The sequence below is a fragment of the Ictidomys tridecemlineatus genome, chromosome 8, assembly GCF_052094955.1.
Source record: "Ictidomys tridecemlineatus isolate mIctTri1 chromosome 8, mIctTri1.hap1, whole genome shotgun sequence".
NCBI classification, from domain to species: Eukaryota; Metazoa; Chordata; class Mammalia; order Rodentia; family Sciuridae; genus Ictidomys; species Ictidomys tridecemlineatus.
Genome location: NC_135484.1, coordinates 119,843,488 through 119,866,024, shown reverse-complemented (window position 1 = coordinate 119,866,024; position 22,537 = coordinate 119,843,488). Strand labels below are relative to the sequence as shown.

Below are 22,537 nucleotides of genomic sequence, written 5' to 3'. Positions count from 1 at the left end.
AGGACTGGCACCAACACCTCAGCTATTCTGAAGACACTGCCAAATTCCTCAGAATTTGAAGCCAGCACATTCATTCAACATCATCTGCGAAATGCCACAGACTCTAGATATAAAAAATGGTGCTCTGTATGTGTAATAAGAATTATATTGCATTCCGCTGTCATGTATTTAAAAAATAAAATCAATTAAAAATATTTTTTAAAATGCCACAGACCCTGGCTCTCAACACGGTCTATGTTAAACAAATGTTTAACTCTCTGTCAAACATGGAGTCAAACATGTTATTTTTGCTGACCCTGTCACACGGTCCCTTCCCAGAACATGAACACAGACCAGATATGTTTCATATTTTAAAGTGTTTAAACATTCATAATGTAAAATGATACAGCCAAGAGGTAAGATAAACAGTCAGAGAGGGTTTGAAGTTCCCTCAACAATGAAGAAGAGCCTGTATTTTAGGTTTCTTGGAAGGAGGCAGAATAAGGATACTTACAAATAATCTCATTTATTAAAACACCATCACCATACTTATATATTTTAGTCCACGGCCAGCGCAGATGGTGAATGGTTCAATCACACAGGACAATTCTCAGGGAATTTGAAATAAAGAGACAGACACACAATTTTACCTTTAAACCAAGTCTGGGATGGCTCCTGGAGCTCTCAGACTCAAGCTCCCCAGGGGGGGAAGTGAGGGTTTACAGGGGGGAAGTGAGGTTTCACTGGAGAGGCAAGAGTGGGGGCGGGAGGGGGGCGTAGAACACAAACTAGGGAGTGGGATTTTATTGGGGAACTAAAAACTCTGGGGAAAATCCCGTCCAATGAAAGTCAAGGAGGGCAGTGTTTTTGCAAGGTCAGATGAGGTGATTGGGTCCTTGAGGTAGTGGTGAGACATGCCTCTATATGGACTCCATCCTGGAACCCAATAAAGGTAGGGAAATCCTGCTGCATTTCTGCTACTTGGACACCTCAGCACCCAGCGGGGGAGTGTTTCAAGTCATGGGCGAGGTTGGTCTCGCACAATATATAATGTGCTAAAATACAGTAAAATAATAAGGATACTAGTACAGAACAGGTGCATTTGTTAGCAAACATATGTTTCCACATTGTAGAGATGAGGAAACCAAGGCACCAAGACAAAAAGTGCTTGTCACAGCAGGGCTGCCCAGTGTAAGCTCCCCCAGTAGCCCCAGGAGCTCTCAGCAAAGGTTGACACCCCAGCTGTGTGGATCCAGTGTAGTCACTTGGTGTCCTCTGCTGCTGATCCAGGTTATATAGGCTCAGGGGCTCTGGGGAAAAGGAGGAACCAGTCAGTGTTCAATTGGTCGAAGAATACTGCTGTTTACTCCCTTGGGATTTCTCTCTCCTCAGTTCCTCAAAAATCAGATTTGGCCATTCTCTGAGGGAAGTAAATGCCCTGACTTTTTTTCCCCTCTCATCCCATTTTCCTGCCCCTATCAGGCTCCTCTGTGTCGATTAGCAGTGTCACCTGTCTCTGTTTCCACCACAAAAGGGAGTAAAAGGGCTGCAGGATTCAGGATCAAGATCTGGAAGTGATTACCTCCCCCAGAGATAAATCATTTCCTACAGAGTGGGGGCCTCCAAGAGAAGGAGTGCTCTTGCCATGATGGGCACAGGACTCACACAGAGCCCTTATTCCCATTTAGTTCCCAGGCTTCCCCCCGAGAGGCAGGTGCTCACCCAGCAGGGCCTGCCCCACTTGCAGCTCAGCATCCCTCCCTCCCAGCCCTGAGCCAGCAGCTCCCAATGGGACAGTCCACCAGGAAGCCAAGGGCACCAGCAGGCCTAGCCTGGAAAAGCATGCCTGCCACATGATCTGCTGCTCCCCTGACCTGTAAAAGCCCATGCAGAGGATACTCAGAATCACTGACCCTCTGCACCTGCCCAGGCTCTCAATCTGCATTTTTGCTTCCCCTACCTTCGTGGTTCACCTAGTGCTCGGAACCCAGCTCTTCCCCAAGGGCTTCTTTTTCCTGAGGTTGCCCTGGACTCCCTACCTCCATACCTAGCATGGGCTTCTGTAGGCGACAATCCTCATAGTCCTCAGAGGTCTTCTTTCCAAAGAAAACTAGGGTTTTCCTGAGATTCTGCAGTGTGAACTGTAGGCCCATCTATCATCTGTCCCATTGCATTGTCATGGTCACAATCCAGGTCTCCCACAGCGGGCACTCCTATAGAGGGATCTCCAAGGGTGACATTTAGTGCACATTAGTACATGAGTGCTGGAGAACTGCTTATTCACATGATACAGTTGAAACTGGGAACATCCTTACTGAGATTCAACATTCAAAGTAGAAATTTGCAAAAATAAGCAACAGGCCTTTCCCACTCTTTTCCTGGGCACTGCCCTAGTGACATTCCAGGCAACCATTTCTGACCACAAGAAAGTAGAACTAGCATTGCCTTTGTTCCCCCTCTTGGAAGGCCATAGATGGGAGAGGCAGAGACCACAGAGCTGCCTACCCTACTTGTAGAGTCACCTGAATGGGCCCCTGCTATGGGACTGTGTGCCCTAGCCTGTGGGGACCAACACTCCTAGGGGCTACACTGGAAAATTCCAGACATAAGAGAAAAACAGTGACCACAGATGCTCTGTAATGGGTTGGTCTCTCTCCCCAGATGACCAAGGACATAAGCCATTCTCCTTTCCATGTCATCTGCAAGTCCACTCCAGGAGAAAGAACTGTATAGTGGGGACAGGATGGTGACTGGCATGCCCAAGTGACCCAGAGAATCCTAGCAGGGCCTGCTCTACATAGGCCTCCCAGGGGCTGCATTGACAGGGCTCTGGCCCTATGGATCTTTTTCCTGGTTTGCTCCTGACAGCTGGAGAGACTGGGGGAGAGTGAGGGGAGGGACCAGTGGCATCACAATTCATGAAATTCCTCTCTAGTTTCTAAGTACCCTAGGGTCACAACTCATTATCTGTCCCCCTGAGGACAAGATAATCTAGCCAACACCAATCAGCCCTGCATTCCCAAAATAGCCCCCTGGTCAAGCCAGGAAAGCCTGAGAGACAGAGGAGGACAGCAGAAGCCATGGCCCCACTGCTGCTCACTCCTCACCCTGCAGACACAGAGGCTGCATCTGGACCTTCAGAAATGTTGACAGCCCTGGCTTTTGGCAAGACTAAGGGGTGTGGCTGGAGACAGAACTCCATCCTCTGTTCCAGAAAGCTGGTCACCTCCACTGTGTAGCGGGAGGCATAAGAGACCCTACATTCCAAATAGGCCCTGAAATCCCCAGCCACTGAACGCTTTTCTCACCTGAACCATCTGCAGTAGATTTTGTCTTCCTTTTCTTGCAGAAGCAGACACAAATAATAATCATAATCACAGCAACAGCAGCAGCAGCCACACCCAGGAAGGCAACCCATTGGCTCAGAAGCAGCAGTGCAGTCCCTGAAAGCAGGATTGTTACACTCTGGGTACTGAGCCTCAAGGCTTCTCCCCTCTCACCACCCTGGTCACTGAGTCACCTGGTTGGGAACCATTGCTGGGACCCCCAGGCTGACCACAGGACACAAGGCCAGTGCTGTTGTTCCCACTGTGTTCCACATGGCAGCTGAACCCCTGCTCCTGTCCTTGGGGAATCCTGGTAGACACCCAGGTCTGGTAGGTCCCATTCTCATAGGAAAATATACCACCAGACTGCTGGGTGCCCTGGCTCAGGGGTTCCCCATCCTGAAGCCAGGTCACAAAGATATTCTGGGGATAGAAGCCAAAAGCCCAACATGTCACATTGATGGTGGCCTCCGGGGCCTCAGCACAGGTCACATTCACTGCTGGAAACACTGGAGGGAAACAAAGGCAAAAATAGTCAGTTATGTGACCAAGCCTCACTCCCCTTCTCCACTCTTCTGACTCTGGCCTAAGACCTCAATGAACTGAGGTCCACAAATCTGTTTTCAACCTGGAGCCCAAGTACTATGACTGGCAGGAGGATGGTCACTGGGCTTGTGGCCTCACATTCTCACTTCAACGTGTTATGTTAAATAGGGGGTGTTATAGGAATTCTGGTTTGTGAGGTGATGAGGGGTATTTTGTTGGGTCCAGCGTTGTGGGGCCAGGTGGGAGCTCTCTATGATAGCAGGCAGGCAGGGAGGTGAGGGCTCACTAGTGTCTGGGCACATATACCCTCCTGTCTCTATCTAGCGGTGTGACAGGACAGGCAAATCACAACACGATAAACTCACACAAGGTCCTCTGGGCAGAGGCTCCAGGGGAGTAGGAGGAGTCCTTCCAGAAGACTAGATATCTCCTGAGTCTTCCACAAAGCTCTCCCTGCATGTGGGCCCAGTAATCCTTGCTTTGCATGCCATCTGCATCCCAGGAATTCTTGACTTCCATAGCCAAGTTCTGAGCTGAGGATGGCTCCACTGTCCAGCTGCGTGTCTCTGGATGATAGGAGAGGAAGGGCTCCCCAACGTAGTAGAAATTCCAGAAGGCCCTGGTGCGGGTGTCCTTGTGAATTTTGCAGCCCCAAGTCTCCTGGAGGAAATGAGACCCTGCCCCCACCCCACCAGTCACTTCTCCATCCCCTGGGCCCTCCACCTCCCTGCCCACCAAGTGAAAAATACTAGTGCACAGGGGACCCCAACCTGGCTCTCCTCCAAGTCCCCTGTGCAGGTCTGTATAAAGCCCATTTCTTGCCCTCCCCAGTCAATTGCAATGAGAAGACACAGGTCCTGGAGAAAGCCTCACATCACACTTGCCCCTGCCCACACTCACCTCCTTTCTGCTCTTGCCAGGCATTGATATCTGCCAGGGTTGCTTTTAGATTCTTGCTGTGCTCTGCCAACTCCTGGATCTCTGTGTCCCAGCTCTCAGTTCCCAAAGGTTTTTCTGCCCATGGCCCCTGGGGCTTTGCACTTTCTTTTTTGTCACTATCAAAGTGAAGGAAGAGCTGATGGTCCCAATAACCATTGGCAAAGGACCTTGATTGCACTGATCCACCTTGGGACCTCACTGTGAGGTTATAGTGAAGACTGTGGGTCCCTGTGGAAGAGGAAGCAACAGATGACACTTTTACCTGTGAACAAGTGCTCATCAATGCTCACCACAAAGGTTCTGCTGTCCTGAGCACCTCAAGAGACAAAGGGACAGAAGAAAGGTTTCTAATACAGTGAAGACAGGGAACTAGAGAGGAAGGAGAGGGGAAGTGAGGAATGGACAAAGGGGAAATGGAGCGGGGCAGGCAAGTTGGCCAGGGCCCAAGACATAGGCATGGGTTCTTAAGGGTACAGGTGGGTGTTCAAGGGGAGAGGTTGACCTGCAGAGGCAAGGGAGGTGTGGGAGGGACAGAGGTGCATGGCAGGGCTTGTTAGAGGGCAGGGAGGGCACAGGAAGGGAAGAGGGTAGGTGGAACTATGGTCACTGAAGTGGAGCCCAGGCAGGGCAGGTCCCCAGAGGGGGTGTGTGTGCTGTCCATGTACAGACTTCTCATGGATAAGGTAGGGAAGACAGGGGGTCAAAGTGGGTGTGAGGGTTGTGGCCCCAAAGTGTTGAGTGGGGTTGTACCCTAAAGGGAAGTGAAGCAGTGAGCTTGGTCCAAAGTAAATGATCAGCATCTGGAAGCCTCAGGTGGGGGACTTAAATTGTCCTAGTAGCATCCCCTGGGAAAAAGCAGGTAGCAGTGTTTCCAAAGACCTGATGTAGCTTTTCTTTTTTTTTTTTTAATGAATGTATTTATTTATTTTATTTGTTCTAATTAGTTATATGTGACAGTAGAATGCATTTTGACCCATGATATGTAGATGGAGTATATATAGCTTCTCATTGTTTTGATTGCATATGATGTAGAGTTATACTAGTCGTGCAATCATATATGCATACGAATAACAATCTCTGATTCATTCTACTATCATTCTTACTCTATACCCTCTCCCCTCCTTTCACTTCCTTCTATCTAATCCAAAGTAACTCTATTCTTCCATAGCCCCTCACAAACACAATGTATCCTTCCAGTAGATGTCCTAGAAAATTTGGATTTCCACAAACAATGAAGTTGGATTCTTTACTTACTCATATATAGAAATTAACTCAGGACTGAGGATATAGCTCAATGATAGAGTGCTTGCCTAGCTTCTGCAAATGTGAGTGAGCTCACACACACACACACACACACACACACACACACACATACACACACACAAACTCAAAATGAAAAAAAAATGCAGACTATAAAACCAAACATTCTTAGAAGAAAACACACTGACTGGTACATATTGTGATATGTGCCTGTAAGCCCAGATACTCAGGAAACTGAAGTAGACGAGTGGAAGTTAAAAGCCAACCTGGATATGTGAAATGGGAGAAAAAATTTGCAAGTCGTATATCTAATAAGAGATGAATATTCAAATATATCAATATATCTTCGGCTGGGGTTAGCTCAGCTGTAGAACACCTGCCTAGCATGTGCAAGGGCCTAAGATTGATCCCAGCTCCATAAAACAAGCAAACATAAAAGAATCTCAAAAACTCAAAAATAAGAAAAATGTTGAACCTATTCAGAATTGGGCAAATTATCACTACAGCCAGTTGTCTGGTAGATACCCAAATAGCCAATAAGCACACAAAGAGATACTCAAACATCAGCTGTCAGTAGGGAAATAAAATTGAAAGCACAGTGACATTCTACTTTGTACCCATGAGGACACATTCTTTTTTTAGAAAAACGAATGCAAAATGAACAAGTTCATAACTACAGAGAAAACTGCAGCACGGTGCATTGCTTGCCTATATATACAATGGAGCAGCTGCTATGAAAATGGTATGGTGGTTCCTCCAAATATGGAAAAGATACTTTCTATATATTGTAGTAATTGTATTTCTGGACATAAACACAAAAGTTGTGAAGACAGGGAAATGCAGAGGTATGTGTACATGACTTTCATAGTAGCATTGTTCCCAAAAGCCAAAAGGTAAAAGTAACACCAGTGTTTATCAACTGATGAACAAACATCTAATCACAATGTGGCTTATATGCAAAATGAACATTATTCAGCATTAAAAAGGAAGGACATTCTGAAAATTGCTACACCATGGATGATCTTGAGAACATTAGCTAAGTGGAAAAGCCAGTCATGAAAGGACAAATTCTGCATGATTTGCACTTGTATGAGGCATCTAGGGAGTCAAATTCATAGAGACAGAATGTAGAATGATGGCAGAGAGATGACAGGGACTGAGGTGGGGAGGATGGATGCTTACTGTTTAATGGGTACAGAGTTTCAGTTTCTACAAAAATGTAAATACACTGAATGGCACTGAATTGTACACTTAAAATGGTTAAAATAGGAAACTGTACATTATGTCTATTTTACCACAATTAAACACCAAACAGAAACCAGGGAAGTATACTACAGATTAATGTAGAAACAGGAAGAAGAAGGAAGTGTAGGTCTGAGAAGACAGAATCAAGGCAGGTGGACAAGTTGCACAACTTGGGGGTCCTTCTGAGTGGGAGCGAGTGGTGGCAGCTGGTCACACCCCCAAAAAAGCACCAGGTTAGAAAACAATTACAGGGGCTTGGGGGGTTTCTCAGTGGAGGAGTGCATGGTTGAGGTCATGGGATCAATGCCCACCACAAAAAATGAGAGATCAAACAAAAAACACTCCAGGAGGAAGCTGGTGCTGGGAGAGGAAGAGTTAGGAACAGCAGGAGCAACGGAGTAGCAAAACACTGATTTTGGATGCATGGTGAAGGGAGTCAAAGTCCTCTGAGGTAAAGGAACCAAAAAGAAAGGGGAAGGTCAAGAAGTAGGTGGACCAAGAGCCTTCTTCTGGTATGGATGGGGAGGGAGATGGGAAGTGCAAAGAGATTAGTGGTCTGGGCATGGAATGACCTGGAGTATGAAGGGTGAACATGGCATACAGGTGACCCTGGAAAAACCTGGGTTAGGATGAGGACAGGGGTATTGTTCTGGATGAAGGCAGATGAGAGTGGCTGTAGTGATTGCAAAGTTCCCACCAGAGGGGGCTTGTGATAGATGGAAGTTGGTGAGGGCTCAGGGTAGCTAGGCAGGCAGTGTGTGCAGGAAAAGGTCCCACAGTGGAGAGATACAGAGGCACCAGGGAAAGAGAGTAGGGTGGAGTATGGAGGCCTTGAAAGGGTGAGGGTTTAGATGAAAGCAGGCAAAGGTCCATCAAGAAGGAGATGCCTGCACTATAGGGAGAAAGAGGATGCAGGGCTGAGAAGAGCAGGGAGGTCAAGGTGCCCTGCACTGTGCTTAAGGCCAATGTCAGCACCAAGATTCCTGCTGGTGATGGCTCGGAGCAGTGGGGATGAAGGAAAAACCCAAGGACAGAAGGCTCCACCAGAAACTTAGGGTCATCAGGCTGGGAGTGTAGCTCAGTGGCAGAGCACTTGCCTGGCATGCTTGAGGTCATGGATTTAATCCCAGCACCACAAAAATGAAAAAGGAAAAGGAAAGATGAAAAACAGGTTTATCAAAATTCTATTTTCATTCTATGCAGAATTGGGAAAAAATTCTAAAATTCATAGGGAACCATAAAAGACCCAGTTATGGTTTAGATAGAAGGTGTCTCCAAAAGCTCATGTGTGAGATAATGCAAGAAAGTTTAGAAGTGAAATGATTGGGTTCTGAGAATCTTAACATAATCAGTGTATTATTCACAGAAGGGATTAACAGGGTGGTAACTGTAGGCAGGTAGGGTGCCACTGGTGGAGGTGGGTCATTGGGAACATATTTTGTCCTTGGTGGCTGGAGGTCATTCTTTCTACTCTCTGGTACCATGTCCTGAGCGGCTTTCCTCTACCTCAGTCAGCTGCCATGATATCCTGCCTGACCTCTGGCCCTGTAGAGCCAGGGATCTATGGAGGAGACCTCTGAACCATGAGCTCCAAAATAAACTTTTCCTCTTCTAAAATTGTTCTGGTGAGGTCTCTTTTGTTCATAGCAGCAAAAAAAAAAAATCTGACTAAAACAGACCCCCCAAAAAACAAAGCAATATTGACCACAAGGGACAATGCCAGATTTCAACATAGATTACAAAACTACAGTAAATAAAACAGCATGGTATTGGCATAAAAACAAATGCTATGACCAATAGAAAAGAACTCAGAAATAAACCCACACATGTATAGTAAATGCATTCTTGACAAAGGTGTCAAGAATACAAAATAGGAAATGGATATCTCAATAAAAGCTGTTGGAAAAAAAGGTATTCACAAATTTAAGAATAAAAATAGATCCTCATATAAGCTCTTGTATGAGAATCATACTCAAAATGCATTAAAGATTTAAATGTAACACATGAAGCAGGGGGTGTTAGAGCTGGCCCATAGTTCCAGTTTCCTGAGAGGTTGATGCAAAAACAGCACATGTGTTCAAGACCAGCTTGAGCAGAAGAGCAATAAATCTTATAAAAAAACAAAGTCCCACTTGAAACTATATAATTGCCAAAAGAAAACACAGGAGCAAAGTTTCTGACATGAGTCTAGAGAGAACTCTCTCAGATATGATCTCCAAAGCACAGGCCACCAGAGCAAAAATAGAACAATTGAATAGCTTTGAACCAAAATTCTTTTTCAGAGCATGGAAAACTAGGGTGAAGAGACAACTCACACATTGGGAGAGTATTTATAAATCATACTTCACACAAGGGGTGACTATACAAAATATACAAGGAACTCAAAGTTCCTAATAACAAAACAAGTAACACAACTTAAAAATGGCCAAAGAGGAGAGATTCAAGATGGTGCATTAGAGGATGTCTGCATTTCTAGTTGCTCTGTGGACCAGGTTTCAAGGAGTAGGAGTACTGCTTGAGGTGGACGAAAGAGGAAATTCACTGAAATTCAATATCAGACAGTCAGAGGCTCTTAAGAGACTCAGAAATTCAGGTGCATTGAACAAAAATTAGAAATACATTGGAACCAAGCTGGTTGTGTCAGTGGCACTAGTTCACCACAGAGGAGAGGGATAACACAAACACAGAGAAAACCACATTTAGCACAGAAAAATATGGAATCACAAAAGCAGTATGTATTCAGCTGATCCAGAGGTTGCAAGGTGAATGGGTATTTGAAAAGAGGACTGTGTTTCTCAAATGGCAAGCTGACAGCTGAGGTGGGAACGATTTTGAGGAGGCCGTGCTGCCAGAGCCCCAGAGATCCTAACAAATATCTGCATACTGTCCCAACAAGCACCTACAGTGTGGCCTAGGTTGCACCTAGAACAATGAGTGAAACAGGCATAGAGAATACTTTGCTCAGGAGGATTAAAGTCAGAAACAGAAGGAAAAGTACAATTCATTTTCCTTTTGAGTCCAGTGGCTCATGTGACCAGCTAAAGAGGGTTGGGAATATGAACAGGTGGACATGAGCAAATTAAGGGATTAAGCCTGGGAAGCCATATTTGTGGGCAGCTGAGTGTGTGACACCTGTGTAGGGTTGGCTCCCCTGCCCCACAAGTAAAGGTCTTGGGAGGCGCCAGAGATCCAGACTCCCAGCAGAGATCTGCATCTGTCTGGCCATAGAGTGTGTTGATCTGCAGAGCCAGAGCAGATACCATTCAACCAAGTTCCTAAGGCCTGAACAGACCCAAGCCACAACAGATCTCCGCTCTTAGAACTGTGCAGCAGGCTCACCCTGGGAGTGCATCAATTTGGTCTGTGAGAGAAAACTCCAAGCAACAGTCCTTCCCATCCCATCACCCCCTACACTGGTAAGAAGCTGAGAGCTATTTTAACCAGCTTCAGTTTTAGACCGCTCCTGCTGGCAATTTAGAGAGCAATAGAAAAAGAGGAAGGGGTTAACAACTCCCAGAGCTTGGTCTCTCTCTTAATACAGGTGAAGAAGAAATGGAAAGAGGGACATTTGGACAAAGGCAGTGAACATCCATCCTTGTCAGCAGTTTTGGTTGAGTGGAAAAAATTCTTCTCTTTTTCATTCTTTCTTTTTTTTTCATAAGTAAATATATATATTTTTTTCTGTTGGAAATAGCTGACCCCACTATTCCTGAAAATTTAAAAAATCAGAAATCTTGGAAATGAAGAAACAATAAGTCAGATGGGGTAGAGAGAGAAGATGTGAGGGAAGGGGAGGGGGGATAGTAGGGGATAGGAAAGGTAGCAGAATACATCAATTACTAATAAGGCATTATGTAAAATTGTGGATGTGTAACCGAAGTGATTCTGCAATCTGCATTTGGGGTAAAATTGGGAGTTCATAACCCACTTCAATCTAATGTATGAAATATGATATGTCAAGAGCTTTGTAATGTTGTGAACAACCAATAAAAAAATAAATTAAAAAAAAAGAAACAATAAGTCAAAGAAAATCTTCAGTTGTAAGTCTCTGTAGTACAGTTGGCCAATTTGAAAGCAGAATCTCAGAGCTTAAGAGAAAAGTAGGAGGCCTTGAACATTCAGACAATATTACAGAGAAAAAGTAATGTGACCAGAATACATAAACGCTGGGACAACATTGAGAGGCAAATTTATGAATCCTTGGAATTGAAGAGGGTATGACAGGCAGGCTAATAGCATGGAAAACCTCTTCAGGAAAATAATAGAAAACTTTCCAAACCTTGAGAATGAGAAGGACATTCAATACAGGAGGCATTGAGAATCCCCAAACAGACAACATCAAGCCAAAAAAAAGGAACACATAATAATTAAAATGCTTAACATAGAAAGCAAGGACAAAATGTTAATAGCCTCTGGGAAAAATGTCAAGTCACATTTAGAAGCAAGTCAATCAGAATTGCATCTGATTTCTCAACAGATACTAAAATCCAGGAGGGCTATGAATGATGTGTTCCAAGCTCTGGAAGAAAATAACTGTCAGCCAAGATGGCTATATACAGCAAAGCTCTCCTTCAGAATCTAAGTGGGAATAAAAACGTTCCAAGATAAGCAAAAACAAAAAGAATTCATGAGTCCTCTGCTGGGAGTATAGGAAATACTTAAGCCAATAATTCACACAGAAGAAATAAAAACCAACCCCAGAGTTTATAAATGGATAAGTCTCATTTGAGGAGTTGCCAAGCAAATGAGAAACAGGACAAACTAAACATTAGAAATAAATCAAAATGGCAGGAATTAATAGACATCTCTCTGTAATAACATCAAATGTAAATGGTCTCACCTCACCAATTAAAAAACATAGGCTGGCAGAATGGATTTAAAAACAAGACCCAATTACATGTTGTTATAAGAGAATTACCATACAGACAAAGACAGCCACAGGCTGTAAGCGAAAGGATGGAAAAGAATATACCATGCCAAGGGAACTACCCACTAAAAGCATGAGTTTATACTCTCACACCCAAAATATAGACCTCAAGCCAAAATTAATCAAGAATCCAACAAGAAAAATTAACTATAATAATATTTAGAAATTAAAAGATTGTGCCCCTAATTATATAAAATAGTCATTATACACGACTCAGACCCCAGTACAGTAATCATCTCTCTCACCGCAGATAGGTCATCCAAATTGAAATTCAGTAAACATTCATTGAACCAAATATATCTTAAGTCTGTTAAGTCCCTTTGATTTAAATCAAAGGGACTTAACAGACTTCTATTTCATCCAACTATAGTCAAATACACCTTCTTCTCAGCTGTTCATACACATTTCCCACAAAAAGATCATATATTAGGCCACAAAGCAACCCATACCAAATTAAAAAGTCAGAATTTTATTTGATCATATTGGAATGTATCTTATTTGATCATACTGGAATGAAATTAGAAATCAACACCAAAAAACATCTTCAGAATCTATTAAACATGTGGAGATTGACCAATATAGTTTTGAATGATTAATGAGTACTAGAAGAAATCGGGAAAAATTTAAAAATTCTTAGAGACAAAGAACAAAAGTATTACAACATACCAGAACCTCTGCAACAATATGAACACAATTCTAAGAGAAAAGTTTACAACTATGAGTGCTATATTAGAAAAATCAGAAAGATCCCAGATAAACAAAGGGTACATCTCAAGACCCTTGAAAACACAAGAACAAACCAATTCCAAAACCAGTAGAAGAGAACAAGTAATTAAGATCAGAGGGGAAATTGGTGAAATAGAACAGAACAACAGTAAAAAGGATCAATAACAAGAATTAGTTCTTTGAAAAGACACATGAGATTGGGAAGTCCTTAGACAAATAATCAAAAGAAAAAAAGAAAAGATGAAAATTAATCAAACTAGAAACAAAAAAGGGGAAATCACTACAGATATCATAGAAATCCAGAGGATTATTAGGGACAGTTTTGTAAAACTTATAATAGAAAAAATTGATAGTTTCTATTTTTTTTTTTTTTTTTTTGGTGGTGGTGTTGGGGATTGAACCTAGGGCTGTGTGCACAGGAGACAAGCACTCTACCAGCTGAGCTATATCCCCAGCACAATATGGATATATTTCTAGACATATAAGACTTTCCAAAATCACACCAAGAAGACAAAGAAAACTTACACTGACCAATAACTAGAAAGAGATAGAGGCATTAATAAAAAGCCATCTGTTATGGTTTAGATAAGAGGTATCCCCAAAAGCTCATGTGTGAGAAAATTTAAGGAATTTCAGAGATGAAGTAAGTATATTATAGAGATATGACATAAACAGTGGATTAATCCAGAGGAAGCTGTAGCCAGACAGGGTGTGGATGGAGGGTATAGGTCTCTAGGGGTGTACCATTTGGTCTTACATTTTATCCCTGGTTCATGAATCTCAATCTCAATATCTATCTCTCTCTCTCTCTCTCTCTCTCTCTCTCTCTCTCTCTCTCTCTCTTTCTCCTTCTGGTCACTATGTGCTGAGCTGTTTTCCTCCTCCATTTCACCATGATGTTTGCCTGACCTAGGGCCCAGAACAATGGAGTGGGCCATCTATGGACTGAGATCTCTAAAATCATGAGTACCCTACCCAATAAACATTTCCTCTCCTAAAATTGTTCTTGTAAGAACTTTTGGTCACACTAACTGACTAAAAAACACCATCCAACAGAGAAAACCCCAGGAACACAATGATTCTCAGCTGAATTCTACAGATATCACAGAAATCCAGAGGATTATTAGGGACAGTTTTGAAAAACTGAATGTTAAAGAAGAATACATGCCAATGCTCCTCAAATTATTCCAAAAATAGAATGCGAATGAACACTTCAAATTCATTCTATGAGCCAGTATCACCATCAGACCAAAACCAGTATCACTATGGATCAATATCTCTGATGAACTTAGATGCAAAAATTCTTAGTAAAATATTAACAAATTATATTCAATAATATATTAAGATGATTGTACATCATGAAAAAGATGGATTGATCAAAGTGATGCAAAGATGGATTAACATTCATATATCAATACATGGAATATACCACATAAGTAGAGTTAAGGATACATAAGGATACATACTCATCTCAATAGATGCAGAGAAAGCCTTCAACAAAATTTGGCACCCATTCATGATAAAGAAAATGAGGAAACTAGGTACAGAAGAAATTTACTTCAATATCATAAAGGCTATATACAACAAATCCAAAGCCAATATCATAGTGAATGGGAAAAAACTAAAAACATTTCAATGAAAATTTGGAACAAGAAGAGGATGTCTACACTCATCACTCCTATTCAATGTACTACTAGAAATTCTAGACACAGCAAATAGGCAAGAGAAGAAAATCAAAGGGATTAAAAATAGGAAAAGAAGAAGTCAAATTATCAATGACTGCAAATGAAACAGTCCCATACTTAGAAGATCCAAAAAGCTCCATTAGAAGACTGCTAGAACCAATAAACAAATTCAGCAAAGTAGCAGGTTACAAAATCAACATACAAAAATCAATAGCTTTCCTGTACACCAATAATGAAACTCCTGAGAAAGAAATCAGAAAAACAATTCCACTCATTAGAGCCTCAAAAAGTAAAATACCTAGGAATAAATCAAACCAAGAAGGTAAGAGATCTCTATGATGTAAACTATAGAACAGTGAAGAAAGAAATTGAAGAAGAAACAAGAACATGGAGAGACATCCCATGTTTTCAGAGTAAATATTGCTAAAATGAACATAAAACCAAAAGCAAGTCACAGATTTAATGCAATCCCCACCAAAATACCAATGATATTTTTTCACAGAACTGGAGTGTGGGGAGCCACCCTGAATGACCATGCCTTCCAGTCCTGATGCACCAGGCTCTGACCAGCCACTGCATTAGTTGTGGCTTGGGCGCCAGACCCACTTGGAGAGCAAGGAGGTCTTCTTTGTGGGTGTTCCCCTAAGATTGAGTTACACTCACCTGTTCCCTTATAATCCTACCCCTTCTGCCCTTTTATGGATAGAACTTTCTAAAAACAGTGACCCCCCACCCCCCACCCCCAAATAAAAGCTGACTTCTGAACATGTTCCCTCTCTCTCATCCGCCTCTCATGACTTTCTCTTGCTCTCCCTTTTGGGGAGCCTGAGGCCAAGAGCCAGGGAAGCGGTCCTAAAGCTTGTGTAATGGTAAGTTGTGTCTGTGTTTTATTTTGTGTCCCTGCAAATTCATATGAATGATCTTAGTTGAGCTGCCCGTGCTGGCCAGGGGCAGCATTAGAGGAAACAGTTCTAAAACGCAATCAAAATAATAAAAGATCCAGAATATACAAAGCAATTCTAAGTCTAAAAAGCAATGCTGGGCATTACAACACCTAACTTCAAATTATTCACAGCTGCCGCTTCCATCCCGGACACACGGGGAAGGAGGGACAGGAAGCCAAGAGGGCATATCTTCAATTCTTACCCCCCCCCCCCCATCTGCAATCTTCTCCACTGAAGAACACTCTGCTGACTCCGGGAAGAGGACAGGGCCGGGAGGCAGGGCGGGGGGCGGAGCTGGAAACTATCCACCACTGATTATAGATGGTCCCATGGGAGGCAGACCTCCAGGGGTACTTGAATATCTCTCTAAGTGCAAACCAGAAGGGAGACCCGAGGACTCTGAGCTTCCTAAAAATTTGGCACCCAAAGAGCAAGGATCAGAGGGGAGAGAGGGAAGCAGGGTGCAGCAGAAAACCAGAATACATCCTGAAAAGCGGCATTGAAGTTTTTTGGCAAAACGACCACGCCCAGCGCCGCATTGCTCTTCCCTTCTCCAGAGCCAGCCAGGCGAGGTAGACCCTCCCATGAAACTTGCCCGCCCACCTGGATTCGCCGGACCTTTCTGAAGACCCACAATGAGCGCACTCACCAGCTAAGGTACCCAAAGATGCACAAATTGCGGCGCCAGCCAGGAGCAGCACAGCGGAGAGCTCCATGGAGTAACAGTTTACCACTCCTCGGGTTCTCAAGAAGTGTAACTTTATTGGGGGGGGGGGGCTGGGTTTGATCTACAAGCACTCACCCAATGAGGACAGAGGCCAAAGGTCTAACTGTAACTCACGACCAATCTAGAGGGCGAGAGGTTTGGGGGGGCGGGGGCGAGGCAGGGGGCGGGCGGGGCGGAGAAGTTGAGGCGAGCAGTGTGGGAGTGGCAGCTGAGGACCTCTGAAAAGTGAGTCACTGCCTTGCCTCTGTGGCACAGCTGCCGCTGCCTGGCCTCTCCGGCACAGTGCCGCCTCCAGCCCAAACAGGGGCAGGAAGCCAAGAGTTCATATCTGCATTTCTCTCTCTCTCCCCCTCTGTGTCTAGGTGCCCTCTGGAATAATGCTGTGTGATTGAGTTGGCACTTGCAACCCTGGGACCTGCAGCCCACCTCCAGGAGCACCAGGAGGATCTGCAAGTTCCAAGGGTGCAAAGGTTGGGAATTAAGTGCTGTGAGAGGGTGCTGTGTGCTGTGTGCTGGGTTATATATGTGCATACCACCACTCTCTCCTTTCAGATGCCACTGGCCACAGCCCTCTAGCTTTGAATACACACACAGTACTGGTGGTAGAAGTAGGTGTACAAGAATCCTTGAAAGATCTGGAGTTTCTAACACAAAACCTAGTGCTGTTTCCTTCTATTGTTCTAGTGTCTGCAGAATCCACTTGCATGTGTCGACTTGTCGACTCCTAGGACAATCTTAGTCATAGTTGTGCGCCACTCTTCACTGTTCCTTGTGCCTATCTGCTCTATAAACAGAGGGGATGATCAAACACATCTCTAAAAACACATGGAAATCTCCTTAGAAAGCTTCCGCATTGGTTTTAGAAAGTAAAAGTGCCTGCTACATTTTACAGTTGAGACCCCTGACACGCTAGAAGCCCTCCACTCACAGGGAAGATGCTTTAGAGCAAGTCTCTTGTTCGCCCCCAGGCCCCGCCCAGAGTGCTCCACCTGAGTTTGGGGTGCACCATGAGACTGCACTGAACATTATTCCAGAAACTGGCATCTTAGGGTGCCAACCTGGGGGTACTGGGAATGGCATGACTGCCAAGCCGACTCCACCTAGCATACAGGGAAGCAGCTTGTCCTCTCTGGGCAGGTATGTAGCGGAAGGCCAGTCCACACTGAAGGTGACAGTGAGCCTCAGCCCTAGCAAGACAGAGCCAGGTTTTCCAGCCCAAGAAGGATCTCAAGAGAATTCACAGATTTGAACAGGGAAGGCCCAAAGTGCTGGGAATGGTGATGAGAAACAGACTTCAAACTACCATTGTTTTTCTTACTTTTTACTCCTTCATTGTTACCTTTATATCTGGATCTCTTGTTCTTATTAAGTATCATTTGTGGGAGGTTAAAATTCTAAAATGTTTTCTAAAATCTCTTGAGATTCTGTTCACTCTAAAGAACTACAGGATTATTTGGTCAACTTTTTATATAATGTTTCAATAGAGATAAGCTTAAATATTCTGTCCTTCATATTAATAAAATCCTAATCTTTAAACTTGAATTTAAAATATGAATATTTTTATTATAGAAACTCTTGATTTTACAAAATTTCAAATTTCTCTAGTAAATATTTGAATTACAAGCAATTTTTTAGGAATGACTCTTTATATATCTTCATATTTCAGTGTACACTCAGAGATGATGCTGTCGAATAATTTGTATTACTCATTATCTGAGCAATAATTATGGGATCATTTATGATATTGTGAGTACAATAAAGTTCACAGCTTAAAAAAAAGAGCAATAAGGAGCAGAGAGGGAGGAGCTACACTTAAAATGGAACTTCCCTCAAAGCACAGGACCAAGGCTAAACTATTCCAAAGACACTGGGAAATATTCACTGGGTCACACCAGCCTCAATGTCAGACAAGCACCTGTGATTTAGGATTCCCTGGGTAGGTTAGACATCCAAGTAAGGGCAGATAGGTGAATGATGTAGTCAAGCCTTGTTACTCTCCCAGAACACTGCTCTCAATCAAGTACAGTCTTGCTGGCAATGTCACCAATAACCAGATTATATGACCTTTCTGTAGATTTCAACCACCTCTGCTCCGAGTTACTTCTTTTGCACTAAAATCGCTCAGGCTCCAAACTTCCTTAGATGTTTCAGCCATCCTAATCTGCTCCTTCTCCTGCCATCGACTCCAAGATCCAGCCAGGTCTCCTTTCCTCTGGCCACATCCTGCAACTGCCACAGCTCTACCAGGGCCACTCAGGAGCTCCCTTAGGCTGCTCCCCATGGACCATTCCAACACCAACCAGATTTCCTTGGGGCATCAGCCACTCTGGGCCCATTTAACCCCTAAATCAGAAAAGTCTATAAACCCACTCTACACCTCTCCAACCACTACACACCCACCCCCTTTCCCTACCTCTCTTATTACCATTATCGCCCTTGGTCTCTTCTAACTGACCCTTTCCCCTGCCTCTCTGGCTTTTCTACTCAAGTCCTGAAACCTTTTTACAGCTTCACAGTCACTACCTTGGTCCAAATTCTCAACTGCCTTTATCCTAGAATACTGTAAAGGCTTCTTCCTAAATATTAAGCCTACCTCCTGTTGTCATCATAATGCCTCAAGCCAACCCACAGCTGCTGCATCTGCTGATTTTAACACAGGATGCCTCTACTCTCCCATCAAAACCCACAGGTGCCACAACCTGCTGTCTAGCATCACCCTCTCTCCTTATTTCTCTGGTGACATCTCTCCTAGGCTAAGGTTAGAGCAGGTTCCCCTGATCTCCTTACCGTATCTCAACAGGATGCTACTGCAAAGCAAACTCCCTGGGGACTGCTCCTGCCTCTGACTTCCAACTATCAGACCTGTCTACATCCTTAAAATAATCACATGAACACAGTGGTAGTGATGGCACAACCCCAAAATTATTCTAAAAACTGCTGAATTGCACACTTTCAAAGTGTGACTTCTGCTAAATGAATTATAACTCAGCAATAATAGTAATAACCATGCTTACCAGAAAGCTGCTTCTGCTAGAAGTTTGCCTTGTCCCCAACACACATCTTGGGAACATGGAGTCAGTTGTTCTCCACCTTGGCTACTTAGAAAAACCATCTGGATAGTCCTTAATATCCCTGTGCCCAGGCAACAGCCAAAACCTATTCAGTAGGTAAAGCAAGGTGAGAACTAGGCTGCAGTGTCTTTTAAAGTTCCTGAGGCACTGCAAATATGTAGGTAAGTTTCAGAACCAGGGTTCTGGCCCATCATGGTCCTAGCTGTGCCTTGCCTCAATCCCTCTTACCATCAATGACATCCCCTGGTGGGCTGCAGACCACTCCAGGATCAGAAATTGTTCATTTCATCTGTTTTGTCCCTGAAAATGCTTTTATAAAAACGAACTCTACCTATCCTTCCTAAATATTCCCTAAAGCTGTCATCTATACTTTTTCTGTGGGTGGAAAGGCCATTCATGGAGATGTAATGGCAAGCTCTAAGACTTATATTCTTTTTATTAGCTGTGATAATTTTTTGTTGTCATTTTTTAACACAGAAGTGATTGAAAGATTGGGGTCCAGGCTCCTTTCTGAGAAGGTATTTTCATTAGTGAAGATCCTCCAAGGTAGTGGTGATGCAGAGTGGAAGAGGGAACACAGCTCTCCTGGCAGCTGGTCCCAAGGTCTTTCTTCCCTGTTGTCTATCTCGGGACTGCTCCTGCCTCTGCTTCCCAATTATTGGACTTAATAGGATTTCTTAGCTGGGGCAGTCTTATTCTGCTTATTCTCCCCCAACACTTATCACCTAATAGTGATAGTGTTGCTCTAGGGCAGGTCTTGGGCTCAGAATTTGGGGCTCTGAGAGGACCTAGGCCTGGCTGCTCCTTCCTCATCAAAACTCAGGTAGTCTTCTATGCAAAGCGCTTCTGCCCCTCCCCTTCCCCAAGCCCCCTTCTTTCTGTCATTAAACACCCCCTTCCACACACACACACACTCTCCCCTTAGGATCCCCGGACTCACAGGAATACGTGCAGCTTTTTCTGTGCTGATCTTGGGTTCCACTGCTCATTCCCGGAAAAAAAAAAATGAATCCACCCAGCTCTGACTCAAAAAATCCAGGGTGGTGTCTCTTGCACAAGCTTGAACATGATTTTAGTATGAGTTAGAATTTTCTTGCATCACACACCACCCCCACTTTGGCTCATAGAAAGGAAAAACCTGTTGGGTGGCATAAAAGCAGCTTGAAGGGCTTCTCTGGCTGCTGGGCAGACTCTCCTGCAGGCTGTTAAAATGCAGACCCCTTGCTGTTGAACACCAAAAGGAATGTGGAGTCTGACAAGCTTCAATTAGCATCTTTTAAGGTTTTTAGGCCCCCCCATTTCCTCCCCGACCAGGATGAGCCAAGAAAGGCAACTGGCCACCTGCACCCAGCCCTCCCTTGCAGGAGGACAATCAGACTGCCAGCGAGGCCAGCCAAAGCAGGATCTCACTTATTGAGGAAGTACACACAGCTAATATATTTCGCAGGAGCCAATCAGGATAAAGGTCAGAGGGGTGGAGCGAGTTCAGGAGTTTACATGCACACCCATCCCATGGTCTGTAAGGGAAGGCATGAGCTGTCCAAGAGGGCAGAAGAGTCCTGGACCTATCCTGGAGGTGATCTGATTTTTCTGTCACCACCCACAGCACTGCCTCCTGGCTGATCTCCAGGCACCATCCCAGCCACATGTGCGGCCCCAAGATCGGGAAGCTGGCAGCAACTCATGACCTACAAGCATCCGCCTGATTTGTAGAGGATAGGACCAAAAATCTTCTCCCTCCCCCTCCTGATGATGCCCCCCTCACCTCCCCCCATGGGTTCTAGGATTAGAAAACACTACCTAGGGCTTAGTTTCCCCCATGTGAATGGAATTCCCGCCTCTGGGTGGTACTGATTGAAACCCTCCAGATTTCAAGAAAAACAATGACTACTTCCAAGAAAAATCCTCTGAATATTCCCACCCATCAGTGAGGACCCTAAAGCCTACTGATCTCCAGGGACGCCTGAAGTGCCTTTCACTGAACTCATCCAGGAACACAGGGCTCAGACAGGCATCAGTGCTTACAACAGCATGGTGAGGAGCCCTGCCTTGGCCTGTCCCAAAGTGTTGGCAACTAGTTCCTTGTGTTGGTAACAGGCTTCAGAAAACAAGATGAAATGGAACGGAGAAGAATGCAGAAAAAAACGATCCTAAAGAGAAAAGTTGAAATGCTGAAAAAAGGAGAGAGGAAGAAAGGCGAAGAGACGGGAGAATTGTTTAAAAAGCAAGGAAAGCAGGAAGAAGAAAGAGATGCAGAGATCAGGGTGTCTGCAGGACCCACCGTCCAGCCTTCCCCCAGGACCAGGCCTCTGCTGTCCACATCCAACTCCCTTAAGATTTCAGCGCAGGATGCAGACCCTGATCTTTAGAAACCCCACAACCCCACTGCAGAATGGGCTACAGCTTTCATATTTAAAACATTTTTACATATTTAAAACAAAAACCAGCTGGTGATGATGGCACAAGCCTATAATCCCAATGATTTGGGAGGGTGAGGCAGGATCTTACTAAGTTGCTTAAGGCAACTTGAGAGGCCTTAAGCAACTTAGTAAGATCCTGTCTCAAAATAAAAAACTAAAAAAGGCTGGGGATGTACTCCATGGTAAAGTACCTCTGGGTATAATCCCCAGTACTGCATGTGGGGGGGGGGGCATGTAGCCATAAAGAAATATAAGGAAGGGTAAAAGAGTTCTGTTTTTAATCCCATGGTTATGATTACAATATTTTTAAATATCATATTTTAAAAATATGTATTTATTTGGGGGCTGAGTCCACAGGCCCTGAGTTCAATGCTCAGCACCTCCCCAAACAACAAAAAAGAAAACCAAACACAAACAAATCAAAAAAGTTCAGAAATTCTGTGTTTCAGGCAAGCAGACTTTTCCTACTCTTAAGAACAAGTATAGAGGGATGGGGATGTAACCCAATGGTAACATGCTTGCTTGGGTTCAATCCTCAGCTCTGCAAAAACAAGTCTCTACAAAAGTTCTTTATGTGTCAAGCCTGAAGTTAAGCTACATCTTTTTAAACACAGGGTTAAATTCTGATATCTATAATTAAAATAAACCTTGAGTTTAGATTTAAGATCTCATGCCCTTCAAATGCAATAAATGTGTAAACACACAATAAAAGATTGAATTTTCTGAATTTTTTTGTGTGCAT

The 22,537-nt window shown here is 44.0% G+C and overlaps 1 protein-coding gene across 2 annotated transcripts; it reads right to left on the bottom strand.

Moving 5' to 3' along the window:
* Positions 1-341: 341 nt before the first annotated feature.
* On the bottom strand, positions 342-20,769 carry LOC106145526 (MHC class I polypeptide-related sequence B). Of its 2 annotated transcripts, none has more exons than XM_078020312.1 (7): positions 20,316-20,769; positions 4,752-5,018; positions 4,217-4,528; positions 3,500-3,814; positions 3,288-3,422; positions 2,027-2,204; positions 342-1,289 (listed from the first exon to the last, which is right to left on the bottom strand). In XM_078020312.1, exons 1-6 carry the CDS (start codon positions 20,362-20,364, stop codon positions 2,065-2,067), a joined length of 1,218 nt encoding a protein of 405 aa, XP_077876438.1. In that variant the 5' UTR covers positions 20,365-20,769; the 3' UTR covers positions 342-1,289; positions 2,027-2,064. The 2 variants fall into 2 exon arrangements, with proteins under 2 accessions (XP_077876438.1, XP_077876437.1); XM_078020311.1 differs by lacking the exon at positions 20,316-20,769 and adding an exon at positions 16,227-16,332.
* Between the last annotated feature and the right edge of the window lie 1,768 nt (positions 20,770-22,537).